Here is a 20,140-nt window from a genome sequence, read left to right on the forward strand (position 1 = left end):
AACCATGGAATAAAAATATAAAATTTTCAGCACTTATTATTATCATTACAGCCTAAAACAAGAAATGGCTAGTTTTACGATAGACATACTGTGACGAGAATCCAGCAATTTGGGTTTTCATGTAGAATGAAAGGTTTTTTTTATTTATAACGGGCTGTCTCTGTAAATTATGAATCCACCACCCAATAGACTGTAAGTCAGCAAGAACAGGACCCTCTTCTCCTCCTCCTCATATGTCTTAACATGTATAAAAGTTATTGTTAATGTTGAATTGTTTTTGTTGCATATTGTCACTGTCCCCTATTGTAACAGCATTACAGAATCTATTGGCACTTTATATAATGTAACTTGAATAATGAATGGTCTTCTGGTTTTGAGAGATTTGTATTTTCCTATTAGCCAGAGGCACAGTAAAGCCATGAAGATCAGTCACGTATTTTGGTCTCAGACGTTTTTGGTTTGTGTTTTCCACCTTCTTTATGTTTAATGTCATCATATGATGAATATTAATTAGTCAAAAATACATGTTAACCAACAATATCAAACAGTCTATGTACGTTGAAGGAACAATACATAAACTCATAAGCACCCAATGTCTTTAATAAATAAGCCCTAAACCCAATCTGTTAAAAGAGCAAGAAATGAACTCAAAGTGCTAAGGTTTTTTACAAAAAAAACTGCATCGTGAAAGACTGAAACGTCTATAATGTAAGTATGCAGCGTATGCAGTGTTTTTTGAGCCTCAGAACTTTTTAGAATCTAAAATCCTGCCAGTGTTTACCAAATTATCAGGATTTTTACAGTTCCTTCAACACCCTCTGCTGGCTAAAAGGGATATATTCACTAAGCTATTAGTTGCAGGTGAGTGAATGTAAACTAACCCTGGCACCTGTTAAATGTTATTGACTTAATACCCTATATTTTTAAAATTTATAGAAACCCTTTTTCCATTTATTATTAATAATAATATGAATGATAATTACATTACAGAACTTGCCATAATATGTATTTAAATCAACACTCATATCTATACGCCAAACAGTTGTAAAGTCAATATAATGATTTTGTGTTGAGTTTTAAATACATAAATGTAAAGGTCGTATTTCATGTTTAGTTCATATCAAGGGGCTCTGGAAACATTTTTATGGCTTGTTTAGCTTGGCTGTCTGGAGATTTGCTTTATCACCTGATGGGTAAAACATGGCACTGGAACATCAGGATCGTAGTGCAGAAGCACAAGGCAGAATCTTAGACAGGGCAGCCCAAGGTGGTGTATACCAGAGCATGAAATGTCACTACAAATAGATAAGGCAGGAATGAAGGTCAAGCAGAGGTTGGGTACAAAGTTCAGGATCCAATGGTGACAGTACAACTCATGGTCAAGGCAAAGCACTGGAAACCGGTGCAGGACTCAGGTTAAGGCAATTACAAGAAAACACCCAGATAGCTCTTGCATGAGCAAGGGCTACACGACATGTTGGATGGTACATATAGGAATACTTTATATGTTTGCTAAGCAGTGCATGCATTCTACTTGCAACTACATACTGGCAGTGGTCACCCGGCAGGGACCATGCCCCCTGGGGGGAACAATTGCTAGTACCCTGACAAGGGGGACCGGGGAGGTGGGGAGATGGGGGCACTGTGATTTTACATGGAACACAGCATTCCTTGTGAGGAGGGATTCACCATACTGAAAGATAAGCATGCAGGAGCCCTCAAAGAGGCATAATAGTCTAAAGTCATCTGTAGTGTCAGTCCATGTCCTAGAGATATAATAGTCTAAAGTCAACTCGTATTGAACAAAGCTCCACGTACACTCATAAAGTTATGTTTACCATACCAACGTTTCAACTACAAACGGATCCTCATCAGGGCAATACAAAATAGGAGTTTCTTCTATCTATATATCCATGGGAGGATTTACATGTCAATCCCCCTTCCCTCATCATATATGGTGTGCATTGCCTAATCTTTAATTTCATGCAGATTCAAGCAGATTTTGCTTTCTGAACATTCTGTTAGTACTCCATCACATGAAGATAAAATATTCTTACTGTATTCAGTAGTGTCTGCATTACTTGGCAACGCAGAAGATGCAGCCATACAGACATACAAACCATACACAATTCTGTATATATGATTTCTCTATGAGATTTTAATAGCTATTTTAATCATTATCATTAATCAGCAACTAGCTGACACATTAACAAAACACATACCAAGAAACGACTCACCAACATACATGTATAATGCACAGTAGCTTTTCATTCATTTTACACACGGCTCTTTAATGTTTTTATCATGCATTTTTTAACCATACCCCTCTTCTATTCTAAGGTGTTTTGTACCAAAGTTGATACTATAAGAGACCTAAGACCTGAGAGATCTTCTCAGGACCTCAACTCTCATTGAGCAACAGGTATTTATGGCATTACTCTGACCTCGGGTCTACTTTTAAAAAAAAACACCTGACCTGTTTAATCATAATTATAAATTGAAACAGAAGAAATTGAAGGAGACCATGAAGAGTGACCATCAACCCTGAATAACAGCTTGGTGCCATCTGCAAAGAAGCTAAGAGATAAAAAGAAGTATTAACCCAAACAATATTTTTATGAATATTTACACGACTCAAGAATGTCTATGATGACAGAGCTCCGTGTAAAGTATGGATTTTTCAATAACAAAATGTTCATGCTGGTAAATTAGCATTACAACAAAATAATAAAAAAAATCACTCTAGATACATTAAAAAGTTAGTGTTTTCTAAAAAAAAAAAAAACCCAAACCTTATATATGATAAATATTAGCGAAGGTTTCCAGTTTAAAATATAAAAAAAAACCAATTTTATTTCCTTTTCCACTGTTCTCCTTCATTAGTATTAAGGCCGCAGAGGTAGAGATACATAAACTAGTATAATACAGTGTCAGTAATGATATAGCTGGTTTATTTTATAATTCGGTTTGAACAAGACGTAAGGCTTTCTTCATGTTTTCTATCACTGCAAAAAAAAGAAGCGAGAAGAAGGTAAGCAGAAGGTTTATATGTTACAGTTGTACTTTATTCTGTAACAATGGAAATAAGCTCTGCAAAAAACATCTTGAAAACATAAAACATATGATTTTAATGTTATATATGAATACTAAACCCATCACGGGGGGCAATAAGCAGGTTGCTTTGAAAATGGTATTGTATCATTGTTGCTGTAATAATACTATATACTAATAATACTTACATAATGAAATGTCTTGCGGTTCATAAGTGTAAAGACGATTTGAGTATCTTCCCGTGATGTCTGCTCTAACTGTAAGCGATGGATCTGTAATACAAAAACAAATCAACATTAAATGTCACGGTCTGTCTGTCCTTTCAAATGTTGGTGCTGCTTATCGATTTCATTCATTCTACCATCTATTATGTATTTACCTATTTTGTCATGTTTTTCTTTAATTCATGGTGTATTTAGTATCCGACCAGTGGATTAACTTGCAAGCTGTCATGCTGTTTCAATTATATGCAAATTCCTGCATTCACTTAGATACTAGCAGAAATACAAAACAAAATCATCAACTTACCAATAAACATAATTCGGGGTACATATTGCCCATCAGGCGCAAGGTTTTTATCTGTAGTTTCATGCTATCAAGAAAATAAGAGCATTTGAATTGTGTTAAAACACAGCAACTATGAAGTGTCCAAAAACATCAGGAACGGTCAGTGACAGATTACAACGGAAACGCGAAGTTCCTTCAGAGTTATACTTCCTTAAAGATATTTTTACCATGATTATTAATAATTGGAACGTGTCAGATTAATTTCTTATTCCTAACTTAACCTTATTAACCCCTTAATGACAAAATGCATTGTTTTCAATGGGTTGAGGGACCGTCCATTGTCCTTAAGGGGTTAAACATCAATTACTGTGTTAAAATGGAAACAGAAGATGCTGTCGGACAGACTACAGTTAATCATGGATGTAATTGTGTGGCATGAACAGAATCGGATTCTCACAGAGCCCACAAACAAGCTACGGAAAACCAGAAGGAACCATGGAACCAATGATGAAGGTGAAGACAGCACTTCCAATCCAGCTTGTTCCTGGAGCCACACTCGGCCAAGGTGGGTCAGGTATTAGACTCAAACCCAGCTCCAGCCCATATTGGCTCTCCTACTGGTACTCTGGGGGTACTTGTTCTCCCAATACCTCATTGTGTGCACACATTTCAGTGACTGAACCATGATGCCTGGAGATAGCTGCGATTAAGAAACCAGATCCCATAGAAACAGGAATACGTATATATATATATATATATATATATATATATATATATATATATATATATATGCTTATATGTGGTGGTATAATAGCCGCACTGGAATCCTTTTGCGTTCTAAAGAAATTAAAGTTATAATTATCTCATTAATTATCCCACAGACTACTTTCTGTAAAATAAATCGCTTTTTTGAAAACTAAAGATGTCAGGAAGTGCTGAATAAGAAACACATTTGTAAAATATGAAATAAGACGTTAAACATCCAGCTATAATGCATTAGTAACTGTAATGGAATTTACAGAACTTACCATAAGATTGAGCATTATAAATTTTTCTTGTGCTAATTCCTGTGCTTCGCTGTTTTCTGAGAATGCTTTCTTTAATGCTAATAATAACAATATGTAAATATAATTAATAGTTAATGAAATGATTCATAAATCAGACAACAGATGCTTCACAGTTTAACCAAGAATACATAAGATAACTCATTTAATTACGTTTAAAAGGTTTGAGGATTTGTAGCACACCAGAGGGAATGGACACATCGTTTCTAAAATGAAATGGAATATTTCCAGCTGTATTTTTATTAGAATTTGTTGGTTTTCAGTTACAAAGAATATATTAATCATTCATCGCCGATCTATCCATTACATTCATGAGCACAACTGTAAAGCGAACATGTATAATAAAATACACATTTTATTTAGGACAACCAATAGGGCAAAATTGGTTTTAACTACAAAATTTCCAAATTTCAATATGTAGTTAGTGGTCAAATTAGTTTGATTTCATTTAAAGCCAATTGTATGTGCTCAGAATGAAAATCTTTTCAGCATAACAACCTAACAAACCAATGAAATGTAACAGCAGGAGTATCCCATTGGTTGCTGCTGTGATAAGATGATTTTTCAAACATTGTACTTTTATAAAAAAAAAAACTACAATTCCAAAAGAATGGAGTAATGTCATCTACGCTCCTAAATCCCACTCCGAGAACATTGGGGAATGTAGCTAAGAGGTTAAGATGGATTTCTGCCAAGGAGTGGAACTAAGACCGGCTTAACCCTTGTCTACTTCAGCGCAGCTTTTTACTCTATCAAATAGGAGATATCATGGGCTTGTATATCATTTGTATTAAATTAATATGAACAGCCTCTTTAAGTTTTTATATAAGTTTTAATATTGTGCTACAATTGTGCTGTCGTCATACACGGCACTAGAAAAAAAATAACCTTTTAATAAGGCAAAATAAGATTTGATATGGACAGTATGAAGCCGATGAAGATTAGAATGGAGACAAATGCTACATGAGATAACAGTTATAACAGGAACCATATGTGATCCCTTGGACGTAAAATAAATGAGCCCCATTAGTGACAATTATTAACGGAATGACATTATCAGGTTGTGAGAACAGTACTCTTACTGCTATAAAAATGATAATTTAATTATTTTCTAGGTCAAACCCCAGTCAAGAATTAGCTAATCAGTATAGCCTGCCGGCAATAAAAAAAGAGGCTTCATGATGAAATTAATGAATGAATGCTAAGACTGCCGAGGCAAAACAAGAGCGCATTATGACATGGTGCATTCTTTTGGATTACTGCCACAGCTCCAAAAAGGTACTAGAAATGTATAGTTTAGTTAAAGAATAGTTGTCATTCAAAGACATTTTTCTTTATATATAGAGTTTACAGGAGTATTTGATCTGTTTTAAATTAATGCTACAACTTCAACTAAAGACTCCATTTTATCTTGGGCTAATATGGCTATATATTTTTTTTTATTAATTATTAATTTTATGTATCAGTTGTATGTCTCAAGACTAAAGCCAAAAAGTGAAAATGTACTCCTGTGAGAGATACTGTGGGAACCGTACAATTTTACACCTGTCGGTCAAGTGACATAAATGTCACAACGCACATGGAAACATGGCAGTAAGTAGCTTTACTCAGGACCCCTATGAAATGTACCATGGGATGCCCTAAGTGGATCAGAAACACTGCTTGCTATTCTCTTTATTTCCTTTCTTATTTTATTATGTAACTTTTTTTTTTCTTTTCTTTTGTTATGCCTCATATTGTTTCCTCCATCTTGGCAGCACAGGCTTAGTTCATTGTGCAATTCACATCCAGATTTACAAAAGTGTACCCAACCATAGCATTGGTAAAAAAAATACTTTATAACAATGCCAAATTGCACATTTCCTGTATGAAATCACTTTCTCCAACTAAGAGAAAATGAGGAACAAGGACAGGGTGGAATAATTCATCTGTCCAGAAAGACAAATGAGTTGAGAAATTGATATAAAAAAATATATATATATATAACCAGCTACACTTATACATCAGCATCAAAAATATATATTACCTTGGCAATACTGACATTCTTCCAAATGATGAATTACCATAAGAGGTTTATTACTGAAAAAAGAACAGAATGTATCCGCATAAGTGAAACAGTCTCATGGCTTGTCTCATACCAGCAGTTATCGATACACTAAACCCATCACGGAAAGTAAGTTTCCGTGAGTGGATGTCTATGAATTAACTATGAATTATGAAATTCACCTGGCACAGCTCTGCCCAACACCCAATACATGCAAATTCCTGATTAGTGAACCAGATATTGTATATTTAAATAACTTACCAATATATTTGATGAAATGTTTGTTTAAATAAAAATTAATATCATTACTATATTAGTAATAACATTTTTCTTCAGCTATTAGTCTCCTCAGACTTAATGAAGAAACTTGCCAATGTTGGCCTTCATAATGAACTATGAAGTGGGTGAGTTGAAACCACAACATTGCCAACTCACATACTTTCATGGATCATTACAGCCTAATTACAAGCAATAAATATACTTTTAGACTATGACAAAGACCTCTTACCTTTTCTTAGCATTATAAAGTCCTTCTTCATAGGTTTGAACCCATGTAATGTCATCGCCCCACCCTAGGAAAAGCAAGAATTTTCACAGTGTAATACAGAATATAAAACAGCAGTGCATGCTTAAATATATTACTGTTATATATTTCATATATCTAATGTATTGAAACAAATACATCATGCTCTACTGGAGCTCTGCACCTAAAATATCACTATGTCAACTTGTATGTTATGGAATAACCATGACATGGATGGACCTTATTTAAAAATGAGTGGTGTACGGGCAGAAGCTCAGGCTGATACCATTATTTATAACTTCTTGCCTCCCATTATGCTAAGCACATATATATACTATATATATAGTCATGAAGAATCTTGCCCTAAGTGCCATAAATTTTCTATTTCTGACCAGACAGCGACCAGACCTTCCATCTGACCAATAATTTTATAAGACTTTATTAAATGAGTTGGTTCAGTTTATGAACTATGGTCTTTTGCTTTAATATAATCAGAAGAGGATATTGTCTCATACATGTAAGAAGAAAAAAAATATGCAGACCTCGTGATAGTGTCTGTGGGTTGCGTTTTTCTTTTTTGATTGCCTTAGCTAAGTTGGAGGAGAAGGCTAGTAATACAAGGGATAGGGCAAATGCAGAAGAAAACATGATGACCTATGTTGATTCTCTTCAAAGAACTGCAAGTAAGAAAAACAAACACAAGTTAACAGTTAATAACAGTAAACGTTGTACAATGATACATGACATACCGTATTGGCTGGGATATAGGCCGCCCCCGTATATAGGCCGCACCCTAAAAGTTTGGTGCTTTTTTAAAGAAAAAGTTTTTTTCTTTAAAAAAGCACCAAAAAACATGCTGCCACTCTGTCCTCTCCCCCCCCCGAGATATGCTGCCACTCTGTCCTCCCCCTCCGAGATATGCTGCCACTCTGTCCTCCCCCCTCCCCGAGATACGCTGCCACTCTGTCCCCCCCCCTCGAGATACGCTGCCACTCTGTCCCCCCCCTCGAGATACGCTGCCACTCTGTCCCCCCCCCCGACTTACCAGAGCAGACTCCCGGGTGTCTTACGGGGCCGGAGGGGGACATCTATGCACGTCGTGTATACAACTCCCGGTGCCGGCACTCAGCGGAAGTGCAACGGCGCATTGCCGCTGCCGGTGAACGTCCGTGCGATGCGCTTAGACAACCTCCTGTGCCGGTACTCCTCCCGTGGGAAGTGCTGGCAGGGGAGGCTGTCTGAGGACATCCGAGAGTAGGATGCAGGTCCCCTGCACCGCTGCGGGGGATCTGTATCCTAACCCCGCTGCCTGCCCGGCGCCCGGGACTGCATGTCCCGGGCGTCGGGCGCTAGACCCCGAATATAGACCGCACCCCCACTTTAAAGACTTAAAGTGGGGGGAAAAAGTGCGACCTATATTCGGGCCAATACGGTATTTATAACAGGCATGTAAGATCAGTCCCTCTATTAACCCACACACTTTTTTGTAGCAGGGGTTATAAAACTGCATAATAAATCCATATAGGTAATACATTATAAATATGCTCACGATAAAACTTCAAATAACTTACCCCAAAAATAGAATACATGAAGTCAATACCTAGGATCACCCAATGCTTCTAATACAAGTCTTTATGAGAACTGTAACCTACTGAGAGTTTTTTTTAACTGAGCCACCTGTATTCATTGAAAGAGCTCAACTATGACATACCGGTAATTATAGTTGCACAATATGAAGAAGTCTGCTCCATAGTCAATGATCAATAAATTCCACTTCACTCTCAGATATACTGGATTAAACTAATTCTGAGGTATGAGCATGTAACTATAAGATCTAAGGTGTTTTTGGATATTTTGTGGTTTATCGACTTAAACAGAACAAAAAGTTAACCTTTCCATGGTAAGAAAAATGAATGAACAAATCCTTAAATTATAATACAATTATATTAATTAATATTAAATTTTAATACAAAATCTATATAAACGGACAGGTGCAATTGTAATGCCGGAAGAAAAAATCTGGTAGGATAATTTATGTGAACGATTATACTACTGCTTAAAACAAAGCCTTTTTAGTAAGTTATTAACTCATTTGGGCTCAAGGTGGACAATACCTTTGAGGTCAAGATGACCTCTTTCTTTAAGTTCCATTTACACAGTTGAACATTACTATGTGGCAGTACCAATGAACAGATAAACATACCTATATACTTATGGACACCCTATTAGAGTGTAGCTTAGCTCCAGGGCTACATGTATGGCAGATGTGCTTGGTGGCAACCAGCATTTATTGCGAATAGCTTAGATGTTACAGTGACGCCCCTGCATTATTGGCTGATGTCTGTTTCCACAAAGACTATGTCAATCCAAAGGTAGTCCCCACCACAGTGTACTGTATTTCAAGTCATATCAATGGTCCTGTTGGGGAAATCAGTGATCTCTCTTGTAACGGGCTTATTGACCAACAGAGCCCAATGGAGCCCCAAGTAATGCAGCACAGGTCTGCCCTAGGTCAGAACAGATGGTAGTCGTGATTAAGTGCAAGGGTAGAAGGGGCGCTAGGACTCAGTATCTTTTATTATTGCTACGTTAATTTGAAACATATGATGGGTGAATTAAAATATGTGGATATCATTTTTTGGCTTTCCCCTTATCTGACTGAATTATATCTAGCATATATAAACCAGCAATAAGAGATTTCATTTTTTTAGTGTAATATATAATAGAATTTGTTAAAATACTTATGTTCTTCATATACAAATGTTTAATTGGGTACTCTCCACAAAAACATATACGCCAGGTATTTAATACACATTACATTCCCTTTCTCACGTTCTCTTCTCTTACCTTTGCTCTAGTAGTCTATTCTCTCACTGCTTTTGTTAGCACAAACTTGATATGCACACCCCAGCCTGTAATGCCACATATAAGCACAGAGGGCTTTGTTTGGTTTACCTTATATTTTATAGAATACAAAACCCAGGTGCAGACATAAAGAATACAAATATAGAAATATAGATATATAGCCTGTTTTTCCTGATGTAATGTCTCAGACCTTAGTTTCGTTAGTTTCTCAGTCTTTGGTTTCGTCTTATTATAGGGAATTAGGGATAGATTTATGCCTATATCATGCATGGTTAACGCACTTCACTGTATTAGCCTCAACCGCTTCTCCTTATTTACCACCATATTTATCATTATAAATATGCTTTACGTAGACGTGTATATATATATATTATATATATATTATTAAAATAATAGATAAATATATATATATATATATATATTTATCTATTATTTTAAGTTTAATCAACTTGCTATAACTCGTAGCAATGATTCTTTTTAGGATAATAACAAAATAAAATTGTGATTAATATTTTATTACTTTACATTTTATACAAATACATACAGTATATAAACTATTTTAAAAAGGCTATTAAAAGGCCTCTACGAATCACTTGTATTGGTGGATTTCACAAATTTCTGTATATAATCTGTGACTAAATTATTAGGACTACATTTTTCGGTTTTCAGCACGAAGAATAAAGCACGTTTGGGTTATGTGTAAAAATGTATTATGGCGCTAACTTTGAAAAGTGGCCACCAGAGACGGCCTTAAGTGTTCTGGTGCCCTGTGCGGACTACTCCTCTGGCGCCCCCCCATCCCCTTCTCTCTGCCCCCCCACTCTGCCCCTTCTCACTGCCTTCCCCCCTGCCTACTGTCCTCTGCCCCTTCTCACTGCCCCCATCTGCCCCCTCCCTCTGCCCTTTCTCCCTATCCTTACTTACCTCGTTGCCGGAGTCCTGCGGTGAGAGCGGGAGGCGTCCGTCTTCCAGATGGAGTCAGGGAGAGTGAGGGGCGCCGAGCGGTCGCTGAAAACTTCACGAGCGACCACTCGGCGCCCCTGCCCGGGACTTAAATTGAAACATTTTTTTTGTTTGTTTTAACTTTATTTAACATCCTCCATGTTAAATAAAGTTAAAAAAAACTTTATTTAATATGGAGGATGTTAAACAAAGTTAAAAAACAAAACAAAACAAAAAAAACGATGCTTTAATTTAAGTCCCGGGCAGGCGCCCCTGTTGCCATGGCGCCCTGTGCGGCCGCACAGGTCGCACACCCCTAAGGCCGGCCCTGGTGGCCACCATAAAAATCAGCAATGTTCTTAATGACTGGACCATTTGATTACTTGCTATGGAGATACAAAACCCAAATTTGTACCAAAATCAATATTTATATAAAACTACCAACTAATTCAGTTGTGAAATACTTGAATTTTTGTTACTTGTCCATGTTTTATCTGATGACATTAGGAAGTGTACAAATCTATTTTAAAGAATGATAATATTGTCACGGTCCTGGACCATCCTGTCCCACAGTTTGGTTGGGTTTCGGGTGATTTGTCGATTCAGGTGTAACAATAAGGCACTGTTCTGTGAAATAACTACACCTTTTTCACTTTCAGGTGAAGGTCAAAAGGCACCCAGAAACAATATTAAGTTTCTATTTTCCATTGAAAAGTGACCCTGTTTGATCATCAAGAAACAGCACAATGACTGCTGGCCTTTCCTTGCCAGGACATCTGTAGTTTGTTGGTTGATATATAGTTTTTAAAGCATTAAAGTGGATATTCTTTGGGGCTACTCTGCAAAATACCCCCCACTCCCACTATGTGCTGTTTATGTAGTTGCTGTGTTTTCTCTTTCTATTTCTAAGTCTCACATTGGGAATAATCGGCCACCATTTCGTTATTGTTTTGAGTGAAAAGGTCACCTGGCTTGGCTTGGGGAGACATGTTCTGTGGACAAGTTATGTTTCATGCTGGCTCTTTTTCACTGTAAAGCTGATATTGTGTCATTACTGGGTTGGTCTGAAGGGCTGAAGGGATCAAGAGGTTCATCTTGGCGGAGAACCAAAGAAATCATTTTCAATGCAGGATTCTCAACAAAGAAGAAGTTATTTGATCTGGCTTCATAATGTAATTATCAAAATGATCAAGCTTTAATAATCAGGATTTTTAGATATCATTTATCAACATTCTCATAAAGGTATCATAGCACTCATAGAAGTAAAAATAACTATATGGCCCATCTTTGTACCTGCTGTAACAGCGCCAATTTTACTTCACCTCTGACTTCAGTTCAGAATAGCCTTATTTCTATTCCATTTTCTATGAGACTAGCTTGGGTTAGGTTTTTTGTTACTGAGCTGTGTATAATCAGCAGGTAATTTAGAAGGTTGAATAATTTCTCCGCATTTTCCATGCTCTTCTATAGTCTAGTTTAGCCACACCACCATTGCTATGAGTGGTAGATGCAATATAAGAAGGCAGAATGTTACTTTTGAACGAGTAATCAAATCAAATGGTCCAAATCATGTGGGTTAAATAATCAATGACAATCAATCAAATAATTTATTTTTAGTTACAATATTCTGTGTTATCCTTCCAATAGTTACAATTTACACCGTGGCTGTGTTTTAAGGTTGATATCTATGCTATATTATTTACAGATGCAGGTATTGCTATTTGCCAGATTAAAAATAGTTATCCTTTCCTTTTTAACAAAAAAATAGATAGGTAGCTAAACCCCCCCTACTCCTGTTCTATATAATAGTTCAATCACAAGCATTGATCCAGAGGTGGTCCTACCATTTAAGCTGATTAAGTAGCTCATAGAACATTATCATCATAACTATGACATTTCCTAGTTTTTGAATATTTATTTTTTCATAATTTGTATTATAGTTGGGGTCGCTATATGTTTTTACTTAGAACCCCCAAAATCTAGACCCACTACTGATTGATTACATACGCAACTTGCAATATTTCAAAGCAAATCTTCATGCCCAATACCACAACAGCAATATCACTATTCAACTTTAGCATTCCGTAACACATATTACTCTACAAACCAAAGGTTTACAGATCTTGTATACAACACAAGTCACGTTATAAAATCTTTGTAAAATAAATCAGACTTTAAATAAATTCTGCCTTTTATGGATTACGTTTTAGGTAAGTTTTGTTGAATACCGCAAGTATTAAGTGAAGAACGTAATTACTTACACTGGGCGAGTCCCACGAATGGATTCTTTCTGTGTGGACTAACTTAGATAAGAGTGTTTTATAGACGTACATTGAACGACTGACTTGCACCTTTCTGTAACTATGGAAACAAGGAAATAGTTACTTGTAAAAAAAAAAAAAAAAAAAAAAAAAGGTGGGTCGAGCTCACTTTGTTCTGGGAATTTCTCATGGCTGAACACAAGATACCTTGCTTTCACTCCTTCATGCCTTGGATCACATATCATTAAATTAGGAAGCAAGAAAATGGGGCCAGTGTTTGTATTTTGCTAAAGAGAACGGGCTGGGTTAGTTTCAATGAAAAATGAAACCCGTAATGAAAGTTGGAATTGTATGCACCTATTGTATGAAGCAAATAGTTCTTGGTTCAGTGGCGCTAGGAGATTAAACGATACATAAAAGTTATCTTGTACTGAGAAACATAATTAAAATCCAGCTATTCTCACACAATAACTAAAGCCATTTTGACTTAAATTAAAGTTTTAGTAAAGATACTGTTATATTGTTACAGGAGCATATGAAAAAGCAAAAGGTTAGAATGAAAATAATAGCCAAAGACTTGACACTTTTAATTACTTTCATTGGGAGGGAGGCATTGAGAGTGATTAGCTTTTACGGCGGTAGAACACAGTAATACACTCTTACCCAGCAAACATTCAGAGTTCCTAGAAAATAGGGACATCAGACGAGTAAAGGGGGACAGGGGATTGGGGTCCCGAAGAGGGACTGACCCTAGTAAAGAGGGACGCTTGAAAGGTAACAATGAATCGTGACAATGTGCCCTTTAAACTGTCACATCCAGCACCTTATCAAATGGCTTATGATAAATGAATGCTCCTTGTTACCACAGTTCTATGTCACTGTAAGGAATGTGTTATGTGTAACTCCAGGTATGATTATTTCATGGCACACAGAGTTTATAAAGGAAGTTAGGTAGTTTTCTAAATCCAAACGTAAATTGTTTTCGCAATGTAGCGCTAATTATACCCAAAAACATAATATATGATGAATGCTGTCAATGGAGCTAAAGCACTGTTTTACCTAGGATGCAAATATTTTATATGTATTCTGTTTCAATTTGTAGAAAAAAATCGAAAAAAAAAATAATTTATGGAAAGGAAATCAAAATATCTAATAATCTAATCTAAAAGTCATCCCCTTCAATATACTTTCAGGCAGGCATATGTGACCGATAAATCAGTGTTGATAGTTCTGTAGGTGAATTGTTGATGGTTATTAGCATAATTTAACATATTTTACCTTTACAAAAGGCACTATGGCACTAGTCCCACTACCTCACACAGATAGTCCTTCCCCTACAAATATCCACTTCATCAGAAAAAGGAGATTGCCAGGTAGCCTGCCTAGGGATGGTTAATAGGCTGGTGATGTTGCTGATGTATAACCTCATCAAATGTATTATATTCTGAACAGTGTAACATGTATACTGTTTATAAAGAAGAAAGAAAAACACACTGGTGCAGTCGATATTCACCCAGTATGCCCGATGGCCAGTCCAGGCCTTTGTGTTGCACAGTGGCACTTAAGCTGACACTGTGGCTATAATAACCTAAATGAAGCCGCGTGTTCTCTGGTCTGCCCTGCCCTGTGTATCTGCTCTAGATCATCATCATACCTGAGAACTCACCGGGTCACCTTCCTGGTTCTCCAGACAGGGGCGTTTGTCACACCCACTCCCCTCCTACTCTAGTAAATGTAATGAGATCCTGCCCCTTGTGCAGCTAGCCCTACCTCCACACAGGACTGGCCCCACCCTTCAAGAAGCCACTCCCCCAGAAAAGGAGGAGCTCCAGGCGGCCTATCCTGGGAAGTTCCCAAACATGCTGATCATTTAAACTGCTCACTCACAATAACTGCCAACATGTAGAGAAAAGCAACTCACATTTATTTTAATTGAAGAATAACGTGTAACTTCTTAAATATATATTTTCATGAAGTAAACTATACTGCGCCATAATATTTTTTGTGGGGATGTCCTATGGAAGAACATTTTGAACTTGAGCACAAAGTACAGTGCTGTGTACAGTGATGTAGGTTAAACAATTTCTGTTTTATCTTCTAATGTTCCAATAAACTAAGATCTCCAGATCGGAAGTCATTTGGTACTTTGGGTGACATTGCAGAATTGAGCTGATTATTTCTGGATATGCTAATGAAGCCTGTTCCTACATAGACTTTAATTACTGAGAATATACTGCTGGGTGATTAACACCGAGTCATTCTATTGTTTACCATAGGGAGAATGTTAAGGAGTTGGAGTGTTTGTCTAGTAGACTGTGCTTATGATAAGAGGTACAACACATACAAATGGCTAATAAGCAGCTGCCCGAAAGCATTACATTATACAAAAACTAGAACTGTTTAAGAAAAAAAGGAAAACAGTAAAATATTTTGGAAAAACAATCTGATAATATAATATTACATTCTCACAAAATGTAAACCATATTACATCCTCAGCTATTATAACCAATCACGGCTAATAGCAGCTGTGATTGCTGCCAGGACCGCTGCTGCTATATGCCCAGTGCCCAGGCAGAGAGGAACAGCCAATAGGTGGCAATTTCAGTGCATGTGACTACTGGAGGAGCCAATCACATGCACGTTGCCAAGGGTAACATCAGTAAACGATGCCCAGTGTCAGTGTTCTGTGCATCACAATGCCCTAGCCGTTGTTCTGTGCGCCACTTTGCCCTAGTCGGTGTTCTTAGCAGCACTCTGATTGTAAGGCAGAGAGACATACAGGCATACTGCAGCCAATTCTAAGCATTTTTTTTAAATACATTAGATTTCTTTTCTGTCTGATCACTATCATTGACTGATCTACAGCCTTGGTGCATCTGTACCTTTTAGTAACCCTAAAGGGTTAATTCTCCCCTTTTTCTTTTCACCAAAGTGGATTGGGGTGGGAGGATTAGAGAGAAATTTCCTCGTGCGCATATACAGATTTTAGGTAAGAACATAAATAATTTAGAAAGTGGATGTACATGATCATATTTTAACCCATAGTAATAACAAAAATCATAGCATATCATGGTATAAAGACAAATACCTACACTATATATCAATATAGTATCAGTTTGTCTAAGTGAAAAATGTTGTTTACTTTTTTTTTTTTCAATTTTTTATGTTAAAAAAAACTAATGATGGTTTATCTATATCTATGTATGGCTTCAAAATATGTCCTACTTGTCCTGAAAAACAAATATGATTTGTGTGGTTAAACTTAAATGAAGCAGGGGAAGATTTTGTTTGGAAATAAGATAGGAAAAGTGCAAAGATTCCTCACATCCTTAAGTGTAAAAAAAAAAGGAAAAATTGCCTTAGATTATGACATCACAATGCATGTAACAGCTGGAGTTTCCTTCCAGGTGCTATCATCATGAAGATGAAGCGTAAGTGGAAGAGGAGTGTTACATTTTGCAAGAAGCAGAAACAATCAATGAACAGAACCCTGCAGGGCGGTACTGCGGCATACGAAAAGAAGAAGGTGGCTACAATCCGCAAGAGAAAGATGACATTCCCTGAGGGATACATCAAGTACATCAACAGAATCCTGCAAAGCAACGCCCAATAAATGCTGTCTCCCTGATGTTTCTAAAATAAACCTAAATTAGATTAAAAAGAACTTTTTCTGTTATTTTGTTACGACTGCACATACCTGCATGGAGAGACCGGGGTTAACATAGTTGAGGATACAGAGATTACACTTTTGCTCAATGTATGATGTCATGCAGATAGTGTATTAGTCAAAATCCTTGCATAAAATAGAAGTGAAACAGATTAAGCTCATGTCACTTCCCGCACTGGAAGACCCTCAAAGCTTTACACCGCGAGACGGGCTGCAGGCAATGGGATCCGTGGAAGAGTCTCTCTTAATAGCTGGAATGGCCCCAGTTTTATATCTTGTAGTAATATATGAACATCTATGTAAATATCTGTCTACGTGATCATTGTCATTAACTATTGTTTAGCAATTTTGTAATTAATGAAATGCGGATTCCAATTCTAGATTCTAATGCTGTACTCCCTATCCTGATAGTCAAGGTTCTCAAACCTGTATGTGGCTATGGCTGCCACCAAATATAACAATGTCTACTTTATTATATTAGAATATATTATATATAATGCCTACTATACTATATAATAATATATATATATATATCAAAAGAAAAAACAGAGGGAAGACGACTACATGATAAACACGGCCAACTTTCAATTCACTGATAAAGCATAGATTGCAGAATCTATTGCAGAATTGAGCTGATTATTTCTGGATATGCTAATGAAGCCTGTTCCTACATAGACTTTAATTACTGAGAATATACTGCTGGGTGATTAACACCGAGTCATTCTATTGTTTACCATAGGGAGAATGTTAAGGAGTTGGAGTTTTTGTCTAGTAGACTGTGCTTATGATAAGAGTTACAACACATACAAATGGCTAATATGCAGCTGCCCGAAAGCATTACATTATACAAAAACTAGAACTGTTTAAGAAAAAAAGGAAAACAGTAAAATATTTTGGAAAAACACATTTTAATCTGATACTAGTAATTTATAAATATTGGTGACAGATCCTCTTTAACCCTTTAAGAACTGAGAATGTAATATTACGTTCTCACAAAATGTAAACCATATTACATCCTCAGCTATTATAACCAATCACGGCTAATAGCAGCTGTGATTGCCACCAGGACCGCTGCTTCTAGATGCCCAGTGCCCAGGCAGAGAGGAACAGCCAATAGGTGGCACTTCAGTGCATGTGACTCCTGGAGGAGCCAATCACATGCATGTTGCCAAGGGCAACATCAGTAAACGATGCCCAGTGTCAGTGTTCTGTGCATCACAATGCCCTAGCCGTTGTTCTGTGCGCCACTTTGCCCTAGTCGGTGTTCAGAGAAGCACTCTGATTGTAAGGCAGAGAGGCATACAGGCATACTGCAGCCAATTCTAAGCAATTTTTGTTTTTAAAATACATTAGATTTCTTTTCTGTCTGATCACTATCATTGACTGATCTACAGCCTTGGTGCATTTGTACCTTTTAGTAACCCTAAAGGGTTAATTCTCCCCTTTTTCTTTTCACCAAAGTGGATTGGGGTGGGAGGATTAGAGAGAAATTTCCTCGTGTGCATATACAGATTTTAGGTAAGAACATAAATCATTTAGAAAGTGGATGTACATGATCATATTTTAACCCATAGTAATAACAAAAATCATAGCATATCATGGTATAAAGACAAATACCTACACTATATATCAATATAGCATCAGTTTGTCTAAGTGAAAAATGTTGTTTACTTTTTTTTTCAATTTTTTATGTTAAAAAAAACTAATGATGGTTTATCTATATCTATGTATGGCTTCAAAATATGTCCTACTTGTCTTGAAAAAGAAATATGATTTGTGTGGTTAAACTTAAATGAAGCAGGGGAAGATTTTGTTTGGAAATAAGATAGGAAAAGTGCAAAGATTCCTCACATCCTTAAGTGTAAAAAAAAGGAAAAATTGCCTTAGATTATGACATCACAATACATCTAAAAGCTGGAGTTTCCTTCCAGGTGCTATCATCATGAAGATGAAGCGTAAGTGGAAGAGGCGTGTTACATTTTGCAAGAAGCAGAAACAATCAATGAACAGAACCCTGCAGGGCGGTACTGCGGCATACGAAAAGAAGAAGGTGGCTACAATCCGCAAGAGAAAGATGACATTCCCTGAGGGATACATCAAGTACATCAACAGAATCCTGCAAAGCAACGCCCAATAAATGCTGTCTCCCTGATGTATCTAAAATAAACCTAAATTAGATTAAAAATAACTTTTTCTGTTATTTTGTTACGACTGCACATACCTGCGTGGAGAGACCGATGAACATAGTTGAGGATACAGAGATGACACTTTTGCTCAATGTATGATGTCATGCAGATAGTGTATTAGTCAAAATCCTTGCATAAGATAGGAGTGAAACAGATTAAGCTCATGTCACTTCCCACACTGGAAGACCCTCAAAGCTTTACACCGCGAGACGGGCTGCAGGCAATGGGATCCGTGGAAGAGTCTCTCTTAATAGCTGGAATGGCCCCAGTTTTATATCTTGTAGTAATATATGAACATCTATGTAAATATCTGTCTACGTGATCATTGTCATTAACTATTGTTTAGCAATTTTGTAATTAATGAAATGCGGATTCCAATTCTAGATTCTAATGCTGTACTCCCTATCCTGATAGTCAAGGTTCTCAAACCTGTATGTGACTATGCCTGCCACCAAATAAAACAATGTCTACTATATTATATTATAATATATTATATATAATGCCTACTATACTATTTTATAATATATATATATCAAAAGAAAAAACTGAGGGAAGACGACTACATGATAAACACGTCCAACTTTCAATTCACTGATAAAGCATAGATTTTTTCAGGGCTAAGGACCCAGACAGACGTGCCCAACCCTAAGATGTCTCATTTATAGTTCTTTCTGGTTGGCAGACAGAATATATTTGGCTCCGACTTGCGCCACTTTTTGGACTACAGGACAGTTCATCATTGCCTGTTTATGATATATTATTATTATTATGATTATAGGTTTTCTTTTCATAAAGATTTATTCCACAAAATATACAGCTACTCAATATAGTGAGGGAATGTAAACATGCATGGGATTGGCATAAAGCTATTCCTGAACACAAGACCATGGGCCGATGAAGGTTTGAGTCTTTACAATCGAAAAAATGGTCCATAATATTATATGTTTATATGAAGACATCTATAGTGAGAGATACTTAATGTAGGCACCAGGCTGGCATCTTGTTTAAGTGAAAAAGTACATGTGCGCGC

The 20,140-nt window shown here is 36.7% G+C and overlaps 1 protein-coding gene across 2 annotated transcripts; it reads right to left on the reverse strand.

The window, feature by feature from the left end:
- Positions 1-2,819: 2,819 nt before the first annotated feature.
- On the reverse strand, positions 2,820-13,370 carry LOC128496645 (anterior gradient protein 3-like). 2 transcript variants are annotated; one of them, XM_053466370.1, is made up of 8 exons: positions 13,258-13,370; positions 7,732-7,866; positions 7,175-7,238; positions 6,649-6,701; positions 4,587-4,663; positions 3,580-3,643; positions 3,240-3,323; positions 2,820-3,005 (listed from the first exon to the last, which is right to left on the reverse strand). In XM_053466370.1, the coding sequence occupies exons 2-8, from the start codon at positions 7,835-7,837 to the stop codon at positions 2,956-2,958; spliced, it is 498 nt and encodes a 165-aa protein (XP_053322345.1). In that variant the 5' UTR covers positions 7,838-7,866; positions 13,258-13,370; the 3' UTR covers positions 2,820-2,955. The 2 variants fall into 2 exon arrangements, with proteins under 2 accessions (XP_053322345.1, XP_053322346.1); XM_053466371.1 differs by lacking the exon at positions 13,258-13,370 and adding an exon at positions 10,037-10,168.
- Between the last annotated feature and the right edge of the window lie 6,770 nt (positions 13,371-20,140).

Source organism: Spea bombifrons, chromosome 5 (assembly GCF_027358695.1).
Source record: "Spea bombifrons isolate aSpeBom1 chromosome 5, aSpeBom1.2.pri, whole genome shotgun sequence".
In the NCBI taxonomy this organism is placed as follows: Eukaryota; Metazoa; Chordata; class Amphibia; order Anura; family Pelobatidae; genus Spea; species Spea bombifrons.

Bases quoted from the DNA above. Each gene is read 5' to 3' on its own strand.
- LOC128496645 (XM_053466370.1), bottom strand. From the start codon at position 7,837: ATGTTTTCTTCTGCATTTGCCCTATCCCTTGTATTACTAGCCTTCTCC. The intron at 6,702-7,174 runs GTAAGAGGTCTT...TTCTTTTTTCAG, and splicing joins CTTTATAATGCTAAGAAAAG to TAATAAACCTCTTATGGTAA. The intron at 3,324-3,579 runs GTAAGTTGATGA...TTTGTATTACAG, and splicing joins ACCCCGAATTATGTTTATTG to ATCCATCGCTTACAGTTAGA.